This window comes from Stenella coeruleoalba (genome assembly GCF_951394435.1).
Source record: "Stenella coeruleoalba genome assembly, chromosome: 12".
NCBI lineage: Eukaryota > Metazoa > Chordata > Mammalia > Artiodactyla > Delphinidae > Stenella > Stenella coeruleoalba.
Genome location: NC_137158.1, coordinates 30,413,322 through 30,439,105, shown reverse-complemented (window position 1 = coordinate 30,439,105; position 25,784 = coordinate 30,413,322). Strand labels below are relative to the sequence as shown.

The window sequence follows — 25,784 nt, the reverse complement described above, 5'->3', positions numbered from 1 at the left end:
GAAAGAACACAGCAGTGTGCAAATTTGCAAGAATTACCAAGGCTGCTGTTTCAGCATAAACACCCAATAACCACAGAACTCAGTAGTATTCATTCGGCCTCAAGCAAAGTAATTAATCACAGGACAGGTCAGTGTAAAACTGACTATGGAAAATATTGAACATCATGGGATTTAATTTTAGTGGTATTCAGGTACCAATTTAAGTAACTGTAGAGTAATGCTTTGCTTTTTAAGGCAGTAGTAGATATTTATTATGCTCACAGTAACCATCAAAAAGATAAACTAAAACCAATTACTATATGTACTGAAGGATTTGAGGGTTATTTTACTATTATTTCTATTCTTTTTTTTTCTGAAAAGGAGGTTAGTTTTGAATCACTCCCAGCTAATGTTTAATTTTTGAGGACTGTACTAATCAGCTTGTGACAACAGTCCTATGGATCAAAAGAGTGAATCCTCACTACAGCATCAAGCCCAGCAACTGCTCAGAAGGTTCCCAGAAGAAAGCGGTGGCAGGGGTGACTGAACAAAAGACAAAAACGGACTATTCAAAGTCCTTTAATATTTACATAGATAGCATTTGACAGTATTTCATGTACATTTATTTTTATTCTTAATTTTATTTGTTTAAGCAAAAATATAGTTTATTGGGAGCTCACAAAATCAATGAAGGCTCAGGAACAGGCAGGGAAAAAAGGCAGGAGGCTGCAGGCTTGGCGGCTGGAAGCAAATAACTGTCAATGGTATGTTGCTGTATATCCTCAATGTGGTGAACACAGTATGTCTTACATATGATTTCTGAACATCAGAAATGTTCACGAAGAGTCTCTAAAACCACCAAATAAGAGACAGCCTGAACCCAACAATGATCTCACTTATATGTTTACTGTCAGCAGTCCTACTACCTTCAAGTCTTTATAAGAAACCTGCTTAAGAAATAAGATGAACTAATGGGTAAAACAGACAGTACATGTAATGGGTGTCGAGGAGGAGACTGGGAAGGCCCCACCCATGTGACACAGCAGGAAATTGTTCCAGCCAGATGCAGCAGGGGAGAATGAATACTGAGGGTCTGTGGGCCTCCAGGCACTGCACTTGGCGCAGGGCATGCAAAGGACCAGAAAAGAAAAAAAGGCACTGGCTCCGCCCCTCAAGAGCCTTCCACACTTGCTCCCTCAATGGTACTGATTCCTTCAAAATGCCTTGCGGCTGCCCTTTTCCCAGCTCCATCCACACCTCCGGTCTGCAGTGAGGGTGAGCACCCGCTTGCTCCCACCGGCCAGGAGCTCACTCATTCTTTTTTTTTTTAAAGAAGATGTTGGGGGTAGGAGTTTATTTATTTATTTATTTTTGGCTGTGTTGGGTCTTCGTTTCTATGCGAGGGCTTTCTCTAGTTGCAGCAAGCGGGGGCCACTCTTCATCACAGTGCGCGGGCCTCTCACTATCACGGCCTCTCTTGTTGTGGAGCACAGGCTCCAGACGCGCAGGCTCAGTAGCTGTGGCTCACGGGCCCAGTCGCTCCGCGGCATGTGGGATCTTCCCAGACCAGGGCTCGATCCCGTGTCCCCTGCATTGGCAGGCAGACTCTCAACCACTGCGCCACCAGAGAAGCCCCTCACTCATTCCTCTCCCTCACCATCCACGCAGTGTCCTGTGTATTCTACCTACTACTACCCGCCCAATCTCCCTCCCCCTCACCACTCCTCACACACATCCTGTCTCTCCAGCCTCAGGTCAGGCCTCCATCAGCTCTTACTTGACTGCTTCCATGCCCCTAATGTGAATTATTTAACATCAAGTCTCCATTTCTTTATTTTTAAAACGGAGATGATGATGGTGATACTTAATAATAATACCATCCATCTTACAGATTTCTTTAGAAAATGAAATGAACTGATACACATAGAGCGGTTAGAGTGTCTGTAGCACAGCAAATACTCAATTAGTGGTAGTTATTATTGATTGAGAGCGCCAGAGAGAGGAAGAGGGATAAAAACAAGGTTCAAGACCTCCGACACCACCCAAACTGTTAATATAATTACACTACACTATAGTTATTTGTTCACTTGTCTGTATCTCCTACCAGACTATAAATTCATTCTGCATCTAGAAAATAGTAGGTATGTAACAAATGCTTACTGAATTTTTTAAAAAAACATTTATTTGTAATTATATATTATATACTCATTTAATAGCCTTTAATGTCATTTTAATCAAATAGTGACTGGAGAGTATGATTATAAAAATACAGGGAACACAGATTTTTTTTTTATTATCATGGGCTTTATCCTCTTTTCTCAAAACTAAAAATTACATAGGCAGAGCACACTCAGGCTCTAGTGGAAAGTGATGGTCAAATATTTAACTCTCCAAAATGTCATATTTGAATCACTTTGCCATCACATATGCAAAGCTATGTGAGACAGTCAAGACATCTGCTTCCTTGGTCAGAAAGTACAGGCATTCATGGAGATTGAAGCTGGAGATAGCAAATGGTAAACAACAGCCTCCAGAAGCTACAGGGTGGCCCACTGCCCAGGGCTGCCACAGGGAAAAGGGTAAGAGGCTGACTCATCCCATTTCTCACATACACTCCAGATCATAAGGCCTCTAATTCCTCCTGCTATCTCTGGTTTAATACTTCCTCATTCAATTCTGTTCAACAGTACTTTGATGGACTTCACTAGTCCTCAGCTAGTCAGTCATTTTCAGAGAAGTCACTGGTGAAAGGGACTGCAACACATGACACATCTTCAATTCCTTTTTTTTTTTTTATACAGCAGGTTCTTATTAGTCATCAATTTTATACACATCAGTGTATAATCTTCAATTCATCAGTGTCAATCTTGAATTCCTTTTTAAAAAAAGTTTCCATGGGGCTTCCCTGGTGGTGCAGTGGTTGAGAGTCCGCCTGCCAATGCAGTGGACACGGGTTCGTGCCCTGATCTGGGAAGATCCCACATGCCGCAGAGCGGCTGGGCCCGTGAGCCATGGCCGCTGAGCCTGTGCGTCCGGAGCCCGTGCTCCACAACGGGAGGGGCCACAACAGTGAGAGGCCTGCGTACCGCAAAAAAAAAAAAAAAAAAAAAGTTTCCAGCTTTATTGAGATATAATTAACACAACACACTGTGTAAGTTTAAGGCATACAATGTGATGACTTGGTACACATATATATTGTGAAATGATTACCACAATAAGATTAGTTACACATCCGTCACTTTATACAGTTATCTTATCTTGTGTGTATGTACTAAGAACTTCTAAGAACTACTCTTTTAGAAACTTTCAAGTCTACAGTACAGTATTATTTACTACAGTCACCCTGCTGCACATTAGATTCCCTAGAACTTTCTCATCTTATAACTGGAAGTTTATGCCCTTTGCCAACATCTCCCCATTTCAACTACTCCCCAGCCCCTGGCAACCACCATTCTATTCTCTGTTTCTGTAAGTAAGATCATACAATATTTGTCTTTGTCTGACTTATTTCACTTAGCATAATGTTCTCATGGTTCATCCATGTTGTTGCAGATGGCAGGATTTCCTTCTTTCTCATGCGTAAATAATATTCCGTTATACACACACACACACCACGTATTCTTTATCCATTCATCCATGGACAGACACTTGGGTTGTTTCCATATCTCGGCTATTATGAATACTGTTTCAATGAGCATGGGAGTGCAGATGTCTCTTTAAGATCCTGATTTCATTTCCTTTTTTATATGCCCAGGTATGGGATTGCTGGATCATATGGTAGTTCTAGTTTTAATTTTTTGAGAAACCATAATGTTTTCCATAGTGGCTACACCAATTCACATTCCCACCAACATTGTATAAGGGTTCCCTTTTCTCTGCATCCTCACCAACATTTTTTATCTCTTGTCTTGGTAATAGCCATCCTAGTAGGTGTGAGGTGATTTCTCATTGTGGTTTTCCCTGACGGTAATGTTGAGCATGCCCATATGCCTGATGGCCAGTTGTATATCTTCTTTGGAAAAATGTCTGTTAATATCCTTTGCCTATTTTTTAATCACAGTATGTGGGTTTTTGCTATTAAGTTTTATGAGCTCCTTACATATTTTGGATATTAATTCATTATCAGATATATGGTTTGCAAATATCTTCTCCTATTCTGTAGGTTGCTCTTTCATTTTGTTGATCTTTAATTCCGTGGGTGAGACAAGCTACAGTTATAATGCTTCAGAAAAGAGGGACCTTGCATATGAATTTAGAGAGGTGGCAGAGGGTGGACAGGATAAGGCTTTGTGGAAGACTTCACACTTGTTGGCTGGGATAAACCTTGGAAGATGGACAAGGTAGACAAAGAGGTGAGTAGGAGGTTAAGGTAGAAGGAATGGTCATTAGCAAGGCTGAGAGGTGGAAAGGCCCTCAGGTGGAAGAGAGTGTTTGGAGAACAGTTATGGCTGCAAGATCAAATGAACAGATGGGAGAACACAGATGAGGATGAATGATAATGACACAGCATGAAGGCACACTCCGGGGGTCCGGCAGAAAGGCCTTGAGGAGCTCTGGGGGACCTGAGCAGGGGGGTGAAAGTTCACCACACAGTCATCTGTGCGATGGTTGGTCAAGGGACAACCAGAGGAGGAGAAAGTTAAGTGGCTACTAGAATGTTCTAAGCAAGAAGGAAGGGGGTATCAGATTCAGAAAATATCAAGATGGGAAAGGATGAATCCAAAACGCTATTCTGACCCATCAAAAGGTGAGGGAGTCTGCAACCAGGTGAGCCTAAAGATGAGCAGTCTTCTCTTCCCACAAAGGGCCAGACAGCATGACCAGGGATCCCACGTTAGCCCAAGGAGAGAAACAGATAATGCTTACTGAAGGTGTGACGTGTATCAGATACAGCACTTAGTGCATTATGTACCTTATCTCAATCTAATCTCTGAATCAACCTATTCTGAGAGTTATGCTCTATGATCACCAATTTACAGATGAAAAAACATAGGTTTACAGAAGTCAAATGACTTGCCTATGCTCAAAGAATAAATAGTGAAGAGGGTGAATAACCCAACAGATATTAATTAGAATAGCATCCACTATTTGTCAGGGACTGTGGGAAACAATAGCAAACAGGGAGATATGGTCCCTCCCACTGTATTCAAACTCAGATCTGACGCTTAGCTCTTCCCTTTCTTCCTTCCACCACTGCTTTACTCTTATAAAAGAAGCCCCTGGTCTAACACAATTATAGCTTTTGACTAACGCCATATTGTGCTGATATTAAGACTAAATTTAATTTTTTTAAAATCATTATTACTTGGCTGAAGAATGGGTTTTAACCCTTTCATTTAAAATGCTGATGATCACAGGAATCCACAGTACTTTGTGCTCAACTGTTCGTTATTCATATGTTAAGCAAGAAAAGCTGATACCATCTCTCCGATCAATGTAAAGGAACAGTTTACACAAAACTTGTGCCATCCACAATTATTTTAGCTTCAAAATAATCTGCCAGATATCACAATACAGAGTACAAACATCTATTTAGGTCAGACTACCTAATTAATTTGAACAGATCACACTAGAAAGAAAAATCCATGAATAATTTGCATATTTTATATGCAGGATGTTGAAAAATTGAAATACACATGGAATTCTCTGAGAATTAGAAAACATTTCTTCATTCATACTTACTAAGCCTGAGGCAACATTCTAAGTGTTGTGAGAGATACAGAAATTACTCAGGATACTGTTTCTAGGTGTTTCAGTGTGGTAGAGTGTAAGACACAAGGAAGCCAGACATAATTCTAGTTTAAGGCATGGGTCTCTTGCACTTCTGCATGTATTATGAGTGAGGCACTGACTGTCCTTGTTCTGAACTCTCATTTCAGGGATGTTTCTATAGCAAATGGCCTTGATGACAGAGTGATATCTCCCTTCAGAGCAAAGAGCAGTTCTGTTTACTCAGAGATAGAATGTTTCTTTGCAGAGCAAAGGGTAGGCATGCTTACTGTCCAGTATAATAATGTTTTCTTCCAGAGCAAAGGACAGACGTGTTTCCTACGCATTATAAAAGATTCAGGTTCCCTAAGCTCAATGATCCTCAATGATCCAACCCACTTTGTGTGACTTAAGAGTTTCATGTCTTCTAGCAGCATCTCTGAACCAGTGATAGACTAACTTGCTGGTTTCCAACTTGGATAAATCACAAATCTTTGACAGTTCTTGACAGTGATAGGTTACAAAAATGGCAACAAGTTCTTCCCCTGCCTGCATCCATGCCCTTTGGTATCCTCACTGACACTGACTCAGCCTGGGCACGTGACTTGTTTGACCAATGGGACATTAGTAAACAGGACACAAACAGGAGCTTGAAAAGCACCTGTGCATTGAAGATAGCCCTCTTGCTGTTTTTAGAATTTAGCTGTCATGTGAAAAAGCCCAGGCTAGCCTGTTTGTGAGAAATACATGCCCAGTGTCCCCTACAACTCCAGCCATAAGCCTACCAATCACCAGACAGGTAAACAAAGCCAACTCAGATCATCCAGTCTCCAGGCAACTCTCCAGTTAACCGCTGACGTAAGAATGAGTCCAGCATAGATCAGAGAAACTGGCAGACCAGAGGAGCTACCATCCAGCTTCTAAGTTTTGGGGTGGTTTGTTATGACAAAAGCTAACAAAAGATACAGGGTATACGGCAAAAACAACGTCCAGTATAGTGACTATATTACAAGCTCCATAGGGTTCAGTCTACGTCTGGTTAAATATTATAACTCCAGCATTTATCACAACGCCTAGAAAAGAGATAAGTGCCAAGAGTTCCAACTTTGTCTTGGTTTCTCCATCTGAACAATCAATACAAAAGTCACTGAAATTTCACCTCACAAGCAGGTCATGAGATTGAAGGGACTGCATATGAATCCAGCAGGGCACATGGTTCAGTGGAAAAAGCACAACTTGGTACTCAAGGAGACAGGTGCTCTGGTGTGTGAAAATCAGCTCTCCTACTTAATATCTGGCAGTCCTTGGGCAAGTTATTTAAACATATTGCACTTCAGTTTCCTTATCTACAGAACGGGAATAATAAAGCTTTCTTCACAGGCTTTATAACACCAGTATTTTAAAGGAGGCACTCTGTGCACAACCTATCAGAGTATGAGGGGCATTGTGGTAAAAGAGGTGAATAACTTGGAATAGCTGCAAACATCGTTAAATGCCAGCAGCAAATAAAATGCTCTTCAGTGCTCACATGTATGCATTCACTTGCACATTCTCTCTCTCATATACATACATGCACAAAATCAAACCCCAAATTAAATTCAAAATCCAACCCACAGAGACCTAGGAGGAGAGAAGCCAAGCACCAAGAGGTCTATATTATGGTCCACAAGAAGAAAAAACTTGTATTTTATAATGTGCACATGTTATATATAACAACCCAAAGTATGTTGTTTCAAAAGCCCTCCAAATAATATAAGCTTTCTGGAAGATTAATCCCTGACAATGTGAGAGTGTATAAAATGTACATTATATTGATGAAACTAGAAGGTCACTTTACAGATACTCCACTTCATTTCTGCAGTTTAGAATTATGTAAATCCCTACTTTTAATTTTAGATAGATATTTTAAGTAATTACCTCTTTTTTTTTTTTCTTTTTTGCAGTACGCGGGCCTCTCACTGTTGTGGCCTCTCCCTTTGCGGAGCACAGTCTCCGGACATGCAGGCTCAGCAGCCATGGCTCACGGGCCCAGCCGCTCCGCGGCATGTGGGATCTTCCCAGACCGGGGCACAAACCCATGTCCCCTGCATCGGCAGGCAGACTCTCAACCACTGCGCCACCAGGGAAGCCCTGTAATTACCTCTTTATCTTCTACATTACCAGGTTTCATCACATTTAAAACTTTTTTTAATCTTTATTTTACGATTTGGCATCTTTGAAAATTCTCTTTAACTGCTAGTCAGCAATTGAGTACAGTTGATATTGTCTCTTAAACATCAAAATACAAGGTGACTATTGAAAATTTCCAAATCAAACCAAAAAATTGCCCCAGGCTGGATTTGGTTTCTGTATCATTTGAGACTTTGGTAAGAGAAAGTTTTTTTAATTCACAATTAAATTTATATTCTAATTTATATAGAGATTGTATACTATTATGTTTTGAATTTCTTACCTAATCACTAGTTAACTGAAATAACATTGAAAAAATTAAATAAGAATTAAATCATGTATATTCAGAAATTAATACTTTAAAAAAATCTGGTTATTAATTGTCACAATTTTCTTTCTTATATCCATATAAGGGGTAGAATGGAATGCTGGTTAAGACTCAGACATGGATTTCAATTGTAGATCTGCCACTTCGGAACTGTGTGACTTATTACTTAACCTCTGAGTTACCTCAAATTACCTAATCTTTGAGATTCAGTTTCCTTACATGTAAAATGGTGATTTTTATAGCATGTGCATGTGTTTATAAAATGGATTGCTGTGAGGATTAAATGAGATATGTATATAAAGTCCTCTGTCCATGACCTGAATCGTAGGAAATACTAAATTAAATTAAATTTAGCTAAAACCATACTATACACTCACCTTCAAAAAACAACAAACACATCATCACATATCATTAGCCACTGGAAATCAAACTCCAAAGTTCTACTTAACAAGACAACGTCTTCAGCTAAACAGGCACCTGCGCGTCAACCATAAATATCCTTTAGGTCAATTCCATCTCTGTCCCTGGAGCAGAGACTTGGAAAGCTCCAGGACAAGAACTTCCATAGAAAATAAAAAATTAGAAACACTACATATATTTAGAGACCTTTTAAGAAATAAATTGTCTTCCAGATTGTCCTTCTGATCCTGAAACCAGAAACATCCTGTCCTCAGCCTGCACCCCCATTATGGTGCACTACAATGCCACGCTTTCTTTTGGTGGTAGAGTGTCAAACGCCCCTCAGCTCAGATGCAAAGGAGAGCTCTGCTCTCCACTGGAGGGACATCCAGGTGTCCAGCCCAGGGAGGATCCCAATGGGGCCCCAATCTCAGTCTGACCAGGAAAACCCCCCAACATTCACAACTCTGGGGACGATTATCTAATTGGCTGATGATTGTGTGACAGTTCAGGTACTCTGTCATCCTCTGTTTATTAATATCTTAAGAGAAACAAATAAACAAACAAACTACCTTGACTTACCCGGAAGTAGTCGCTGCAGGCTGCTAGGACTGCCTTGTGAGCGTGGAATTTCTGTTCCTCAGCAATCAGGGTGACATCGCAGAGGATGCCGTCACTTCTCTGCTGATTCAGCGCTGCCAGGACGCTATCAGTGTGAGATTCTGAGTGGCAGAGCCTCTGGCCTGTCAGCATTTCTTGAATACTGCGAGGAGGAGAGTGAAGAGAGCAATCCAGTTAATGTTGTTCCTCTCATTAGCCCAGCCGCCCCCAGGCTCCCTCCCTCCTTCAAGAGCAACTCAGGGAGTGTGGATTCCAGTGTCTATAGTCCTCATTGTCTTTTTCTCCACCATCCTCTTGCTTTCTTTTTCTCTAATTCTCTCTCTTCCTCCCCCCAACAGGATTTCTTTCTCCTTCCTACTGGTCCCTCTCTTTGAGAATTTGTGTTTGTTGTGTGTCCATCTGTGTCTGTGTATTGGCCCATGTCTGCAGGCCTGTGAGCCTCTGCTTCTGGGCCCCCGTCCCCTCAGTATGTATACATCTCTGAGTGCAAAGCTTTTTCTGGATGTGTGTCTAGATGTGTGTAAATATGTGTGCAAATCCTTCCACTCTGGGACCCCCTCCCTAGCTCTCTGATTCCTTTTCTAGCTTTGTACCACCTGTGTGGGGTTAGCACAAGCTCAGAACTTGCCATGCACTGCTCTAGCACAGAACCCACTGCATGGCTCACCAGAGAAGAATTTACTCAGTCTCCGCACAAGACACAATACTCCATTAATAAATAAAATGAAACTGAGCAGATGTTAGTTAGGGGAAAAAAGGCTACCAGTGACCATTTCATGTAAAAGGCCATTAATTAAACCATAGTGGCTTATTATTAAACTTAGGAAATTATGCACCACCAGGAGAACATCAAAAGAGATGCCACTGTAAAGAAAAAATTTAAGGCTGAAAGTAAAATATATCTATCTTATTAGCCTGCAATACCTTGTGTGATCTTCATATTAGACTTATGAGTGACTGTGCAATCTATTTTCTGCTCTATTTTGTGAAATTACTAAACTTACCCATTGTGAAACTTATCCCTTCACTCCCTACCCCAACCTAAAATATTCATCCCATATCCTTTCAAAACTCCTGGGTGAAACACCAGATCTTCCTATAATAATGTAGAAGTAATGCTATAAACACCAAATGCAAGCGGAATTTGTGGATAGTTATGAACAATTCCAGCTGAGATACATGAAAATCTCCACGGCACTCTAGAATCTCAGAACCGACACTGGACTAAAATGAGTGAGCTGCACCAGTAGTAAGTTACTCCCAGAATGAGAGCAAGGGCCATCAAGCTCTATTTCTGGCCTGCGACTCTTCTTGAAACCGAGTAAGGTTGCCATAAGGATGAACGAGCACTGTCTCTCCCATCCTGATAACTCGACATCCGGTTCCTTCCTCTGAATGTGAAAGAGCCTCTCAGGAGAGCCCGGGAGTCGCCACCAGCCGAGCCTGCACGGTTGTGCCGCCAGTTGGCTGGTAAATTACGGTTCAGCATAAATCACCTTAAAGTAAACCAAATGCTTCCCGGGAAATGCCAGAGTGCAGCCAGTAAGCTTTATCGGACACTTTCGACTGGGGAGCCTCAAAAATGTCAGAACTATTGAAAGAAAAAATAAATTTGACAGGAGATGATGATATAGTAAGTTCTCGTGGGAAGGTGGGAGGATTATTTTCAGTTGAAATGCAGCAGTGAGTTTTGAAATGGTTACTGTCATCGAATATTCATCTAGCAGCTCTAGCTACAGGCAGACTTTTAAAGTCAGTAATTGAAAACCACACTCAGAAGCATAAATAACACACAAATTGCTAGGCAAAGGCTAGAATGGAGATTAATTAGCATAGCTCAAAGAAATGAGGGAATAGAATAGTAATAGAAATATTATCTCAGCTAAGTAAGCTTTAGGATAGTCTTTGAAAAATCCTTCCTAAAAGGATGACATTTTTATATATTTTACAAACACAAAGCCCTTACTATGTTCCATGAATTATTCTTAGCGATATACAATTATCAATTCATTTAATCTTCATAACAACATTATGAGGCAGGTACTAATATCTCCATTTCACAGATAAGAAACCTGATGGTGCAAGATTAGGCATTTTGAGAACCTATTACCATGAACGTAATAATGTAATTTGTCCTCCTGCTTAAAATATAAAAGAAACAGAGACTTCCCCGGCAGCCCAGCGGTTAAGACTCTACACTTCCAATGCAGGGGGCACAGATTCGATCCCTGGTCAGGGAACTAAGATCCCACATGCCGCGTGGCCAAAAAAATTTTAAACATAAAAAATAAATAAAAGAAACAAACAAAGCCTGAAACAAAACCAAAAAATGATAATCTGTAAAGAAGATCTCAAAAATCTATGCTGGGGGAAAAAAAATCACAAAGTCCATATCAATTTTATATTTAGATTGTGCATAGTTAATCTCAAAATCAAAGTTACCTTTGAAAAATAATACACATTAATATAACATGAGATAGCGATAGGAAATGTTTGAAATCATGCTTCAAAAACATTTGTCTTTGCACTGACTAAGATAAGTTTGGGGAGAGAAAATAGATTTTACTTATACATTTATTTAAAACTCTCATAACTTTTCTCCCTTTTAATATCACCTTAAATGCTACATAAATGTATTTTGAAATTTCATTTGTAGTGGAACAGAAGAATACATTAAAATAATTGCTTATAATGTTTCCTTACTCATTTCCCAAATATAGAGCCACAATTCATGTCCTTATTATTAAGACTGAATCAGTATTTGCATTTCAGATATCTATAGACAGCGAATAAATCTTGCCAGGGAAAGAGCAGCTGTAAACTGAAATTTGGCAAAGAATAAAGGGCTCAGCTCTGAAACAATTGTGATGATGCACAATTTCACAGTATCATTCAGTTGGGCTTGAAATATTCAAGCTTAAAGAAAACAGCATGCTAAATATTTAAGGCAACACTTGGCACAAGATTCCAAATATTTTGGAACCAATATGTTAGGACTCCTTAAAAGCAGAAACAAATACTCCAACATTTGGCAAGGAATAAAGGCTTATTAATCAACAGGTCATTACTGTATTCTGAAACTTCCCACTCAACTCTCAGATGTAAATCTGCAAAAAGTGTTAAGGCACAAGTGGTCACAGAACACAGCTGGAAAGCCATAGGCCAATGTGATAAAGTCAATAATTATAAACCAGGGAGGAGGTGATTCAAAGATTATCATGAACCATGTCTAAATTAGAATGGGAAGCAGACACATCCTTGCATACGGCTCCCTTGGCATCAGAATTATACAAATTAGCAATCTAAACCTCCCACTTTAGAGCAATGTCCCTCCATTATTTAGGAAACGAAGAAGAAAGGAAAAGTATATTCCTAAAACTTCCTAAATTACCAAGAAAACAAACAAAAAACTCCATACAACAGGAGTCACATTTCCCGAGGGTACACAGATTTGTGTGTCATCCTAATATTGGGAAAGGTCTTCCATGGAAGCAATAATGCCACCTCAAAATTCACAAGTGGGTGCAAGAGGGTGACCTGGCTTCCTCAAGGCAACCCCAATACCCTTTCCTCTGTGGAATTCCTTAGAACTGCACTGTCCAGTATAATAGGCACTAGCTACATGTGGCTATTGTGAACTTAAAATGTGTGTAGTCCAAATTGAGATGTGCTGTAAGTGGAAAATGTACACTGGATGTCAAGGATATACTATGAAATAAAAGAATGCAAAAATATCCCATTAATATTTTTATATTTATCACATGCTGATAATATTGGGGTATACTGGGTTAAATAGAATATATTGTTAAAATTCATTTTACCTGTTTCTTTTTACTTTTTAAAAAATGTGTCTCCTTGAAAAGTTTAAATTATATATATACTTCGCACTATGGTTCTACGGGACAGTCTAAAAGTTCCCTGGGGATGTGTTCCTCATTTCTTTCCACCTGAACTCTAGAAGGGTTTCAGGTACCCCATCAGGTTGCCAATTAGCCTGGCTGTTCCTGAATCTCACAGGACCCAGCTCCTGCCAGGTACAACATGGGAAGTCCCAGACTCCTTGAGCAAGAAATTGCTTTTTAGTGATGCCACGGAGCAACCATCTGATTGGCCAAATGTCAGCATCCAGTAACAGGGAGATAAATAAATGAGGTCTCAAGGACAGGACTATTCATGACTTCAAATCTTTAACTTTCATTCTGGAATTGATGGTAAAAACTAAAAAGTCAAATGCAGAGCATAATGTTCATAACATGCTACAGCTCACTCACAGTGAAGCACTGTGTTAGTGCAAATCACTATTTCAAGTTCATAGTGAAGATTTTTGATCACAGAAATCTCTCAGATTCTCATTTTTTATAGCATAAATTTTGACTGAGTTCAGTCAATTTGCAAGACATGAATTCCAAAACAGCTGTCTGGTTTTTAAACATCTGTATTTCAAATGTAAAAATTCAAGTCAATTTCTATATCAATGTTTACTTAGTATTTAGATATACAAAATATATGCAGGTAGTTTTCAAGTAAGGTCACCAATAAGGTATTATATACTTATATATCAAACACAGTCAAGTAGCATAGAGATCCTCATTGCTTAAATAGATTACTTTACACAAAAAAGAAAAGGACTGGGCAAAAAACCTGATAGTACTAGGATTATGCATGATTATCTCAGTTCAGTCTGTTGATAAACTGTGCCCTAATCACTTCAATTCCACAGTCAAAATATTTTAATACAAATTAAATACATTAATATTGAAACAATCTTATTTATTTAAGCAGACAGGCTGTGAAAAAAAACCCAGCATGGGGGCTTCCCTGGTGGCACAGTGGTTGAGAGTCCGCCTGCCGATGCAGGGGACATGGGTTCGTGCCCCAGTCCGGGAAGATGACACATTCCGCGGAGCGGCTGGGCCCGTGAGCCATGGCCGCTGAGCCTGCGTGTCTGGAGTCTGTGCTCCGCAACGGGAGAGGCCACAACAGTGAGAGGCCCATGTACAGCAAAAAAAAAAAAAAAAAAAAAACCCAGCATGGAACTTAATTTTATTTTTTATAGAACACTTTGTAATTTGTAAATACCTTAAAATTAATGCTAGCAATTAATAACAATGGACAAAATAATAAGCAAAGAAAATACGCTATGCTTAGCGAATGACCAAGAAATAATGAAGACTATGCAAGTTAATTACAAACGGATACTTAAGGAAAGGAACTTAAATATAAATGGATAGTCTTGTTGCATTCCTTCCTTCCTTCATTCACTCAAACATTTATTCATCCTGTGCCAGGTATTGGACCAGACACTGGAGATAAAATGGTAAACAAACCAAACTCTGTAGCAGCCCTCACAGAACCCTCAGTTTAGCAAGGTAGCTACACTTTAATAAAATAATCTGGCCTCCCTGAAGAAGTAATGCTGGAGCTGCAGGCTGAAGGATGAGAACAAGTTACCATGGCAAAATGGGGACAGCAGAGTTTTCCAGGTAGGGTAACAGCAAATGCTCTGATCCTGTGGCAGTGGGGGGCATGGACCTAACACACAGTCCACAGAATGTTCAGGGCTGGGACCCTGAGGACAAGCGCCGGTGTGGTACAGGACCTGGAGCTCAGAAAGAGGTCTTGGCTAGAGGTGTAAAACTCATGTGGATAGAGAGAATAACGGAAGCACAGCTGTGTCTCCAGAACACAGCTGAGAGACAACCAATAGTCAAAGGCTGCTGAGAAGAAAGATAGGATTCAAAACAGGGAAGCGGGGCTGGGCTCAGCTGTGGGAAAGGACTGCCTTTTGAGTAGCAGGAGGGAAGGAATATTAAAACTTTGGGCATTTTTTGGCTTGTTGAATCGAAAGATTCAGTGGAACCAATCTCCACTGGACAACGAAGCCATGGAAACACAGTATTTGGGTTCATCTGGGCTGGGATTTTGTCAGGCAAATGGATCAAAAATGCAGAGAGCAAGGGAAATTAAGGATTTAAAAGAGTGATAGATTCTAAACTGGCTAAGAATGGAAATAAGGGAAGGAAAGTGTTGATGGATTGGTAGAAAGTGGCCGGGCCAGTTGCTTTACAATGTTGTGCTAGTTTCTACCATACAGCAAAGTGAATCAGCTATACGTATACATATATCCCTTCGTTTTTGGATTTCCTTCCCATTTAGTTCACCACAGAGCACTGAGTAGAGTTCCCTGTGCTATACAGTAGGTTCTCATTAGTTATTTATTTTATACATAGTATCAATACTGTATATATATCAATCTCAACCTCCCAATTATAAAGCAACTACACACCAACAAAAATTAATTAAAAAAATAAACAATAAGACCCTACTGTATAGCATGGTGTACTCTACTCAATACTCTGTAATAACCTTTGTGGGAAAAGAATCTGAAAAAGAATGAATATACATATATATATGTATAACTGGATCACTTTGCTGTATACCTGAAACTAACACAATATTTTAAATCAACTATACTCCAAAAAAATTTAATAAAAAGAAAAGAAACGAAAGAAAGTGGCCGGGCCAGTAATGAGACATTGCCATGACGTCAAAGTACAACCACTGTGGAGGTAGGTAAATCAGGAAGCTAGAAGGAGAGGAGGTCCTGCTGAGAATAAAGTGGCTGATGCAGTAGTTTCGGAAATAGAGCAACTACTGCAGATGCATGATCCACAGCGTGACCATGAGAGTAGGTGGTTCAGTGAGGAAGGTCAGAAGCAGGTTGAAGATCCAAGGCCACAAAGTCGGGCAGATCCTCCAGGCAAACACTGAGGGCACTGGGAAATCGTAAAGGGTCTGTGGTGAGAAGGAAGACCGTCAGCCGCATGTCAAATGCTCAGTGAATGCGGGGAGATGGCCCTGCGAACAGTGGAGAGGAAGAAGGGATGGAGAGAGCTGAAGAGCACCACCTTCAGAAGAGCCCGTCTTTGCTGTCGTTTTGTTGTCGACATCTTCTCAAACAACAGGTATGAGGAGTAATGACCTAGAAGCAAAACTATGTCCCAGCGTGACAACAATCTCTCCACCCATCCCTAAAATACATGAGATTTGAGGAAATAAGGCCACCACTTGAGAAGGCTACAAAGAAGTGGTGCCTCAGAAGAAGACAGGTCTCAGTGAAAGCAGGAGGTGCTTGGAGTTTTTCAGGGTGAGGAAGATGACACAGCACAGCACATGTATGTTCCTGGTGCAACAGTTCCACGTGGCACAGGGGAAGTTTGAAAAGTGCGCAAAGGGGTGCCTGTGCCCCAGCAGAGAAGGAAAGTCCATCGCAGAGATGATGGTGCTACGGAGGACAGATGGCGGTGGGATCAGAGTTGATCAGTGAAAGCAGAGATGGCAGATCTAAAGTAAAAAATCATTTGGAGAAGAATGCACATGGATTCTATTAGCCAGAAATAAATCACTTGGCTTAGCTGGTGGCAGACAGATACCATGGTCTCTATGCGCTATACTGGCTGGATGCCAGATCCAGAGCAGGATTTCCCAACCTCAGTGAAACTGACATTCTGACATTTTTCGCTATGGTCACTATCCTGTACATTGTTAAGATGCTGACCAGGATCCCTGGCCTCTACCCACTAGATGCCAATAGCACCCTCAATCCTGGTGACAATCAAAAATGATGCCAGATATTACACAATGTACCCTGAGGGCAAAATATCCCCCACTGAGAGTCACCCATCTAGAGCAACACTCACTTGGGGAGCACAGAGGCACTAAACTGGCTGTAGCAATGCCTCCGTTTCTGAACACACTTTTGGAACTAGTCATCTCTAATAGCTTCAGAGTCATGGAAGAAAGCTGGTCTCATTATTTCATAGACATACTCAATTCTTAGTATTTAAAAAGAAGGCATTTCCCAGGCTTATCACCTCTCTCATTCTTTGCTTTGAGGATCCCTTTGACGGTTTCCTCGAGGATGATGAAGACTTGCCTCCACTGAGAATATTCAAAGGAATACCCTGCATTTTCTTATTGACTGCCCCCTCAGTTCTGGGAATGTGCCAGGCTCCTTCCTGCCTGAGGGCATTTCCCCATGTCTTTCCCACCCTTCAAATCTCAGGTCATAGAGCACTGCTTCAGGAAGGTACTACCTCATTCTATCAATCTTTCAAAGCACTTTCACAATTATATTTGTGTTGTTACCGGTGTGATTTGTTTAATATCTGTTTTCCCCATAGAATATGTATTTCATGAGAGCAGGAACCTTATTTGTTTTATTCGCTGCTGGATCCTCTGCACAAATAAATATCTGTTAAATAAGTACTAAAGTAAAATCTTATGAGTATTTTAAGAATACATATTAGTCACCCTAAAGTGCTTGCTTTAAAGGGGACAATAATCATATATATGTAGAGTTTTCTGATGATTTTTTAAATCATATACCTTTAGAGACATCTACCTTTTGTTTGAGGGAGGTTAGCATCCTAAATAAGAAAAAGATAAAAAATAGTATCAGGGCTTCCCTGGTGGCGCAGTGGTTGAGAGTCCGCCTGCCGATGCGCGGGACACGAGTTCGTGCCCCGGTCTGGGAAGATCCCACATGCCGCGGAGCGGCTGGGCCCGTGAGCCATGGCCGCTGAGCCTGCGCGTCCGGAGCCTGTGCTCCGCAACGGGAGAGGCCACAACAGTGAGAGGCCCGCGTACCGCAAAAAAAAAAAAAAAGTAGTATCAAAGAATCCTTAAACATACCTAAGTTTGGCCAGTAATTATATCTCAGTGGTTAGCCCCTGTGCTACCATACTAAACTCACACACACACTCTCAGACTGGTTTGCTTAATTCTTCAAATACACATTGAGCCCCTCCCTGTGCTTGGTCCTAGAATGTGCGGTGTGAGGATTTCAAGTCACACATGTCTCGCTACACAAGCAAAGACGTATCCTACAGTACCAACCTGAGGAAGCGTTCAGATGGCATTCTCCAGCTGGGTTCCTCAGGGTCTCAGCCTTAGAAATTTGCAGAGGAGTCGGCAAGCATTCCAGCTGAATACAAAAAAACAAGAAAGAAAAGCACAGTGAGCTAAATGCAAAAAAGCACACTCTGGGCCTTAATGATGCTAATGCTTTAGAATGCTAAGGAGGCACCCTGGAGGGTTTTATCATCGAGATATAACAATCTGACTGAAATCTCTTATAATAGGCAATGGTTTGGAATGCTTCTAAATTTTAAAGTTTTTTCACCTTACTGGAACTTCAGCGACTAAGAAGTCAAAATGTATTTGAGAACCAAAAATAGCTAAAGTAAGAGTTACAGTAAAGATTAAAACATCAGACACCCAAAGGGAAAAATTAAGATTTGATAAAATACTGCTACGATTTATGTCAGAGAATGTTTTGCCTATGTTCTCTTCTAGGAGTTTTACTGTGCCATGTCTTATATTTAAGTCTTTAAGCAATTTTGAGTTTATTTTTGTGTATGGTGTGAGGGAGTGTTCTAACTTCATTGATTTACATGTGGCTGTCCAGCTTTCCCAACAGCAGTTACTGTAGAAATAAAAATAAACAAATGGGACCTAATCAAACAAGCTTTTGCACAGCAAAGGAAACCATAAATAAAACAAAAAGACAACCTGCAGACTGGGAGAAAATATTTGCAAGCAATGTGACCAACAAGGGCTTAATTTCCAAAATACACAAACAGCTCATGCAGCTCAGTATCAAAAAAACAAACAACCTAATCAAAAAATGGGAAGAAGATCTTAATAGACCTTTCTTCAAAGAAGACATACAGATGGTCAACAGGCATATGAAAAGATGCTTGACATTGCTAATTATTAGAGAAATGCAAATCAAAACTACAATGAGGTATCTATCACCTCACACTGGACAGAACAGCCATCATCAAAAAGTCTACAAATAATAAATGCTGGAGAGGATGTGGAGAAAAGGGAATATTCAAAGGAATTAACTCCTACACTGTTGATGGGAATGTAAATTGGTGCAGCCACTATAGAAAACTGCATGGAGGTTCCTTAAAAAACTAAAAATAGAGCTACCATTTGATCCAGCAATCCCACTCCTGGGCATATATCCAGAAAAGAGAAAAACTCTAATTTGAAAAGATACATGCACACCAATGTTCATGACAGCATTATTTACAGTAGCCAAGACATGAAAGCAACCTAAGTGTCCATCAACAGAGGAATGGATAAAGAAGATGCAGTATATATATACAATGGAATATTTCTCAGCCATAAAAAAGAATGAAATGTTGCCATTTGCAGCAACATGGATGGACCTAGAGATTATCATACTAAGTGAAGTAAGTCAGACAGAGGAAGACAAATATTTTATGATATCACTTATATGTGGAATCTAAAAAAATAATACAAATGAACTTATTTACAAAACAGATTCAGAGACATAGTAAACAAACTATGATTACCAAAGGGAAAGGAGGGAGGGATAAATTAGTATGTGATTAACAGATACACACTACTATTGATATATATAAAATACATAAACAACAAGGATTTACTGTATAGCACAGGGAACTTATATTCAATATCTTGTAAGAACCTATAATGGAAAAGAATCTGAAAAAGAATATAAACATAATCTATCTATCTATATATATATAAAACATTGAATCACTTTGCTGTATACCTGAAACTATCACAATTTATAAATCAATTAACTATATTTCAATTTTTAAAAACTGATAAAATAAAGTTGCAGAGGCTGAGCCACAAATATTAGTTGACTTGTCCTTTAGTGAAGTTAAAATCAACTACGTCTTGGGCATCTACAGAAAGACGATTTTCTATTCAAGGAGTGAATTTCTGAAAAATAGATAGAAAAATAACATATAGAAAGGATGAAAATTATAAGGAAATGAAAAACAGATTTTTACAGAAGCTTTAGGATTAGCATAATTGGAAATATGTAATTGGATGAAGTTGTCAGGCTTGAAATCACTCCTTGGCTATATATTCATTCAATCTCACAGTCCGCACCCCAGCCTTTGTTTTCAATCATTGTTGTAACTCTAAACAGAGAAGTAAATTATTTGAAAAGTCTGGGATGTGCTCCGTGACTATGCTTTACAACTCTCATTAGAAGGTCTAGCTCCCATTTTCTAACACACCCAAGCAGCAAAATTAATTCCAATTTGGATAATCTTAAACAGGCTCTCTTCTAAGTTTCACTTTGAAAAGCAATACAGTGTAAAAACACTTATGAAAAGAATGTGTAAAGCTGTGCCTATTTCTGCTGATTTGTATAAAAGAGAGACCTATGATTTCCAATCTAACTAATATATAGTATTTGTTACATTGTATCCAAACCCTCATACTATAGTAATTCACATAGATATATCATAATTTGCTGAAAATTCCACTGTTACTGAACAGATTGTTTCAAACATTTTTCATACATTTATACTTATTTCTTGCTTTCTTTTTTTAATTACTGAAAATAGTATTATCTATACTTTCATTTATTTCTAATTTAAGTTTTGACAAATCTAAAAATGAGCATCGTTTTCAATTGATCCATTACAACTGGCAGTAAAAAGGATCAGAATAATTCAAGGCACGTTGTTTCATTAGCTAAGAGACTTTCTTAGCAACCTACCACTGCTACAGATTCCTTTCAGAAACTAGGTTATAAATTCCAGGCTCTTATTGCCTAACACAAACACTAACAGAGATGGACACTTGAGCATTAAGATGGCATAAGAATATTTATTACTACAGAGAGGTGAAAAAAAACCTTAATCTTCTGGAAAGTCTAATATTTTTAAATGCTCCCAATAACTAGGTGAATGTAGAATAAGAATCCTAAAAGTTAAAATAATCCAAAATTAAAGGACACTTTTACCTTGATATTTTTCAGACATTCCAAACATGACAATTAAAAATCTTAAGATAAATTCCCTTATTGTTTGGAGATCAACTCACTAAATTAGCTCTCCTCAGAAACTATCTAATTATAATCTGCTCCATTCTACAATGTTTAGTGAAATGAACAACATTTTAAAGGTGAGTTAAAATGAGTTAAAGGATGACTCAACTCCTGAATATTACTGTTATTTATTATTTACTATTTTTACTACATATTATTTACAACTTACTACATATATTTTATATAAATTGTATCACTGGATTATAACTTTCTTTTTGTATAAATAACATTTGTTTTCATATTTTGCTTATTAATTCTATTTTATATTTTAAGTTTCCCTTACATGAAGCATGTCTTCTAGCCAGCCAGACCTCTTTATCCTCTTGTCTTCTTGCACTTTTTCCTGTGCCTGGGATGTGGGTTCCTTCTTAACTCAAGGCTCTTACCTTTTCCCACGAGCCCAGGGAAATCCAGGCCAGCCTCCTGCCTTTCCCCTCCTTGGAATCCAGAAATGGATTCAGCGCTGGGCCAATTTGGTGGGGCCATAGGAAGCAGAATAGTAGGAAAAAAGGGCTAGAGTTGCTCTCCAAGCATGTAGCTCTTAGGGCTGCTCACACCCCATTAGAGATATAATGACATTTAGCACAAGCCCTAAGGGTAGTGCTATGTGGGGTTGGGAGCCTATGAGGTGGCTCTTTTTCTACTGAATTGAGAGTGATTCCTTTGTGACCATCTACCATTTTCTGAGCCTGTTGGCACCATGGAATCAAATCATCATATGATGAATTATATTCATCTCAGCCCCCCACACCCATGGCCCTAAAACTATCAAGGCAACACATTCCCTTCCACCAAATTAGCCTTTGTGATCACCTGTGCAAAGAGCATGCAACTCTGCTCTGTCTGCTTCCACTCAGGGCACAATGCTCCTCCCAGCCTTGCCTCACTATAAGGACCAGCACTCCTGAGGTCTCAGATCTGCTCCCTTGGCCCACCTGTTCCCTAACCAGGGTCCACACGTGTCCCCTCAAGTCCTGGGCATCCATCATTCAGCTCCAGATCAAATGAAATCCCTGAGGACTAACCATCGCCATCAATGTTGCACAATTAGGGCAGAATTCGATATAGCTTGGTCAAAAATACCTCCAAAATTGTGGAGATTTTTTTTTTACTGATTCATGAGATAAATCTTTCTTGAAGAACTACTTTATGCAAGACCTGGAGCTGGGTTCCTAGGATACAGTAATTGATACATGAGTTTTTCCTTTCACAGCGCTTGTAGGGGGCCACAGTGGACAGCAAGGAGTGGCTTGAGAGTATTTTAGCCTTCACAATCATCATTCATCTCTCTCAAAGCAATCCCAAGTAAGCATGCAGCCCAGAGCACAGCATGATCTGCTATGCAAACACAGCCTCAAGACCAGCTCCTAGCCCTTCCCTTCTAAACAAAAGGCTGCCCTTCAGTCCCATCCTGGCCCACTGCCAGTGCCTGTATAATTCATTCTTTAATCATAATTGTGATAAGTGCAAGGGGCTCTAAGCACAGCTTCCTCATCTTAAAAATAGTAATACCCACCTCATAGAGTTGTTGTGAGGATTAAACAAATTGGAATTCTCAGAAGGTGCCTGTCACATGGTGTTAGTTGTTATTATTGTTGTTGTTTTAGTACTATTTATGATTTATTATCGTTTTACATAGGAGTAAACTTGGCCCATCCTGTGTGATCAGAAAAGGGGCTTCCTTGAGGATGTGACATCTGAGCGGATCTCTGAAAGATAATTATCAACTGGGTAAGGGGTGGGGAAAGGGATTCTGGGAGGCATCCTGGGCAGAGCCAACAGCCCGGGCAAAGGTCCTAAAGCAGAAAGAAGCAGGGCCTATCAGAGGCCACAGGGCAGATCACACAAGCAGTGTTAAGAATACTGCTTGGTCATTATCCTAACACTAGTGGGAGTCCACTGAAGGTTTTAAAGCAAGAGACTTGCACGATGCAATCTGCATTTAGAAAGATCACTCTGGTCGTAGTTTGGAAGCTATTGCAAAGGTAGAAGAGTTCCCAAAGGAATAAAAGGCAACCTTGGACTTCCCTGGTGGCACAGTGCTTAAGAATCCACTTGCCAATGCAGGGGACGCGGGTTCAAGCCCTGGTCCTGGAAGATCCCACATGCCACGGAGCAACTAAGCCTGTGCGTCACAACTACTGAGCCTGTGCTCCAGAACCCACGAGAGACAACTACTGAAGCCCGCGCACCTAGAGTCCATGCTCCGCAACAAGAGAAGCCACCGCAGTGAGAAGCCCACGCACCACAACGAAGAGTAGCCCCCGCTCACTGCAACTAGAGAAAGCCCGCGTGCAGCAACAAAGACCCAATGCAGCCAAAAATAAATAGTAAAAAAAAAAAAGGCAACCTTGTACTGTTTGGCCCATTGTACAAGGGTAATCACCAGGTCACACAATCAACCTCTCCCCAACAGCAAAACCTCTCTGGCTTTTTGTCTGAGGGATGGCATCTACTTTCCCTCATCAGACATTTATCCTGACCAACCATGCCAAGTACTTTTCTCCTGGGCCTTGTACCTGGCTGGCACTAACTCACTGGTTGGCTGAAATTAAATCCCCTGTTCAAATGGGCTCAACTCTCCCTTTCAGGGCTTGGTAAGTTTAGTGCTGGCGTCTAAGGAGAAACCTTAAGGTGGGGAGAAGGAGAGACCAAGTGTGAGATCTACCTGGCTTACTCGACCCTGACCAGTGTCCACACATGCATGAACTTGGTACTGTGAAAGAGTGAACACCTGTTCTTGTACCTGCCCAACCTCGCACAAGGTTCTGTTGGTATCGAGCACCTCCCACCACCCAGCCTAAGCTGATGGGTCTAAGAGTCCCGGTGGAACCCAAGCTGAGCCAATCAGAGTTCTTCTCTGGGATTTGGAATTAGAACCACCAGTCTCCAGATCAGTTGTGCTGCTCACTTGCAAGTAGAAAACAATACAGGAACTGACAGAGATGCTCTTTTTATACTAATCCTATCGTCATTAAAATTTTTATATTTTGTTAATCATCTCTGAAATATTACATTAAAATATTATTTATCTTGATCATCTAATTTTTTGATGCCCTCTTAAATTTTGCACCTCACTCCAGTCTCAATTCTGTCTTCCGCCATGTGGATTAGGAAACCAAGAAAACAATTCTGCAGGAAAGAAACAGCAAAAGAAGCAAGTGTACAGAGAAAACGTTACAGGCAAGAGATGGAAAGAGAGGACATTCTCGATTTTCCATGCATTCTTGCATGGAAAGTACATGAAACAACCTAGATTTGTTGGTTGTACATGAAACAACCTAGATTTTTATAATAAATTCCTTGTTTTATTTAGGCTAACTCAGCTGAGGGTTAAAAGATTCCCAAGAAATTCATGAAACCACCTAGATTTTTATAATAAATTCCTTGTTTTATTTAGGCTAACTCAGCTGAGGGTTAAAAGATTCCCAAGAAATTCAATTAGCGTCCTACCTAAGATTTTGTTTGTGAAGAAACGGGGGTGGGCGGCTCTGCTGCTTTAAAAACACACAGAGATGCACATATTCGCTTATTATGAGCTTATCTGAAAACTTAATCACCGTTTAAACTTTAAATCTTGCTTCTATGAGAAAATGCACTCCAAGAACTCCCCCGAAAACAAGGGTTTAGATAACTAATGTTCACATTTCGATGACATTGCATGCGGTTTCCCCTACATTCTTTAAAAGGCCAAGCTCCTGGAGACTCAATTTTAACTGCTTTTTTACACAAATTCATTAAGAAGAGGCAAAATAGGGCTTCCCTGGTGGCGCAGTGCTCGAGAGTCCGCCTGCCGATGCAGGGGACACGGGTTCGTGCCCCGGTCCGGGAGGATCCCACGTGCCACGGAGCGGCTGGGCCCGTGAGCCATGGCCGCTGAGCCTGCGCGTCTGGAGCCTGTGCTCCGCAACGGAAGAGGCCACAACAGTGAGAGGCCCGCGTACCGCAAAAAAAAAAAAAAAAAAAAAAAAAAGAAGAGGCAAAATAAAAGGTTTATGCCTGTGGCTCAGTGGTCAACAACCAAATATACAAAATATTATTTTCGTAAACAGAGAATTTACTGACTTCACTAAATATCATTCAAAGGCAAGAAATGTATTTATTAAAATAGTTAAGAAAACGTATGTTAAAATTTTAAGTATCTTTTGATCAGCGTTTTAGCTCAGCTTAATGAACTCGGGAAGGGAGTAGGGGATTTTCCTCTGCAGCATAACTACTATAAAAGAACAAGGTAGGTAGAATTCTTTCTATTTTATCAGAGTAGAGTTTGGTTGTGGTACTTCTCAAAAGACGTAATGTCCCCCCAAAAGACTGGTAACACAAATATCAGTCTTTGTGGTTAAAAAAACATAAAATAAAACAAATATTTTATGAAATGGAGCCATGTTCACATATCAACTTGCTGTCATGATAGGTGGCCCACCCTGAGCCACCCACTCTGGGCTAGTTACTTACCTGTTTCAAGTCTTTTTTTTTCACTTTCTAAATATACAGATAATAGCACCTCCTCACAGAGCTGTACGATACATGGAACATACCTAGCTCAAAGACTGATACATCACAGGCTGTCAGTAAACATGAATGTGTCTCCTTTTATTATACGTACAAATATGAATCACACAGTGATTTGCTTAGGTGACAGGTATGTAGGTGAATTTTTACTTTTGTTTC

General features: G+C 40.1%; 1 protein-coding gene across 9 annotated transcripts in view; it reads right to left on the bottom strand.

Moving 5' to 3' along the window:
* KLHL32 (kelch like family member 32) overlaps nt 1–25,784 on the bottom strand; it is a 266,625-nt gene that overhangs the window by 168,779 nt on the left and 72,062 nt on the right. For all 9 annotated transcript variants that reach the window (XR_013830872.1, XM_079939791.1, XM_079939790.1 and 6 more), the window contains 2 exons: nt 18,104–18,191; nt 9,167–9,347 (listed from right to left, as the gene is read on the bottom strand). Coding sequence is in view for 8 of the 9 variants with exons in the window: in XM_079939791.1 (XP_079795917.1) it covers nt 9,167–9,347; nt 18,104–18,126 (204 nt within the window). In the remaining variant the exon portion in view is untranslated. The remainder of the gene's footprint in view (nt 1–9,166; nt 9,348–18,103; nt 18,192–25,784) is intronic.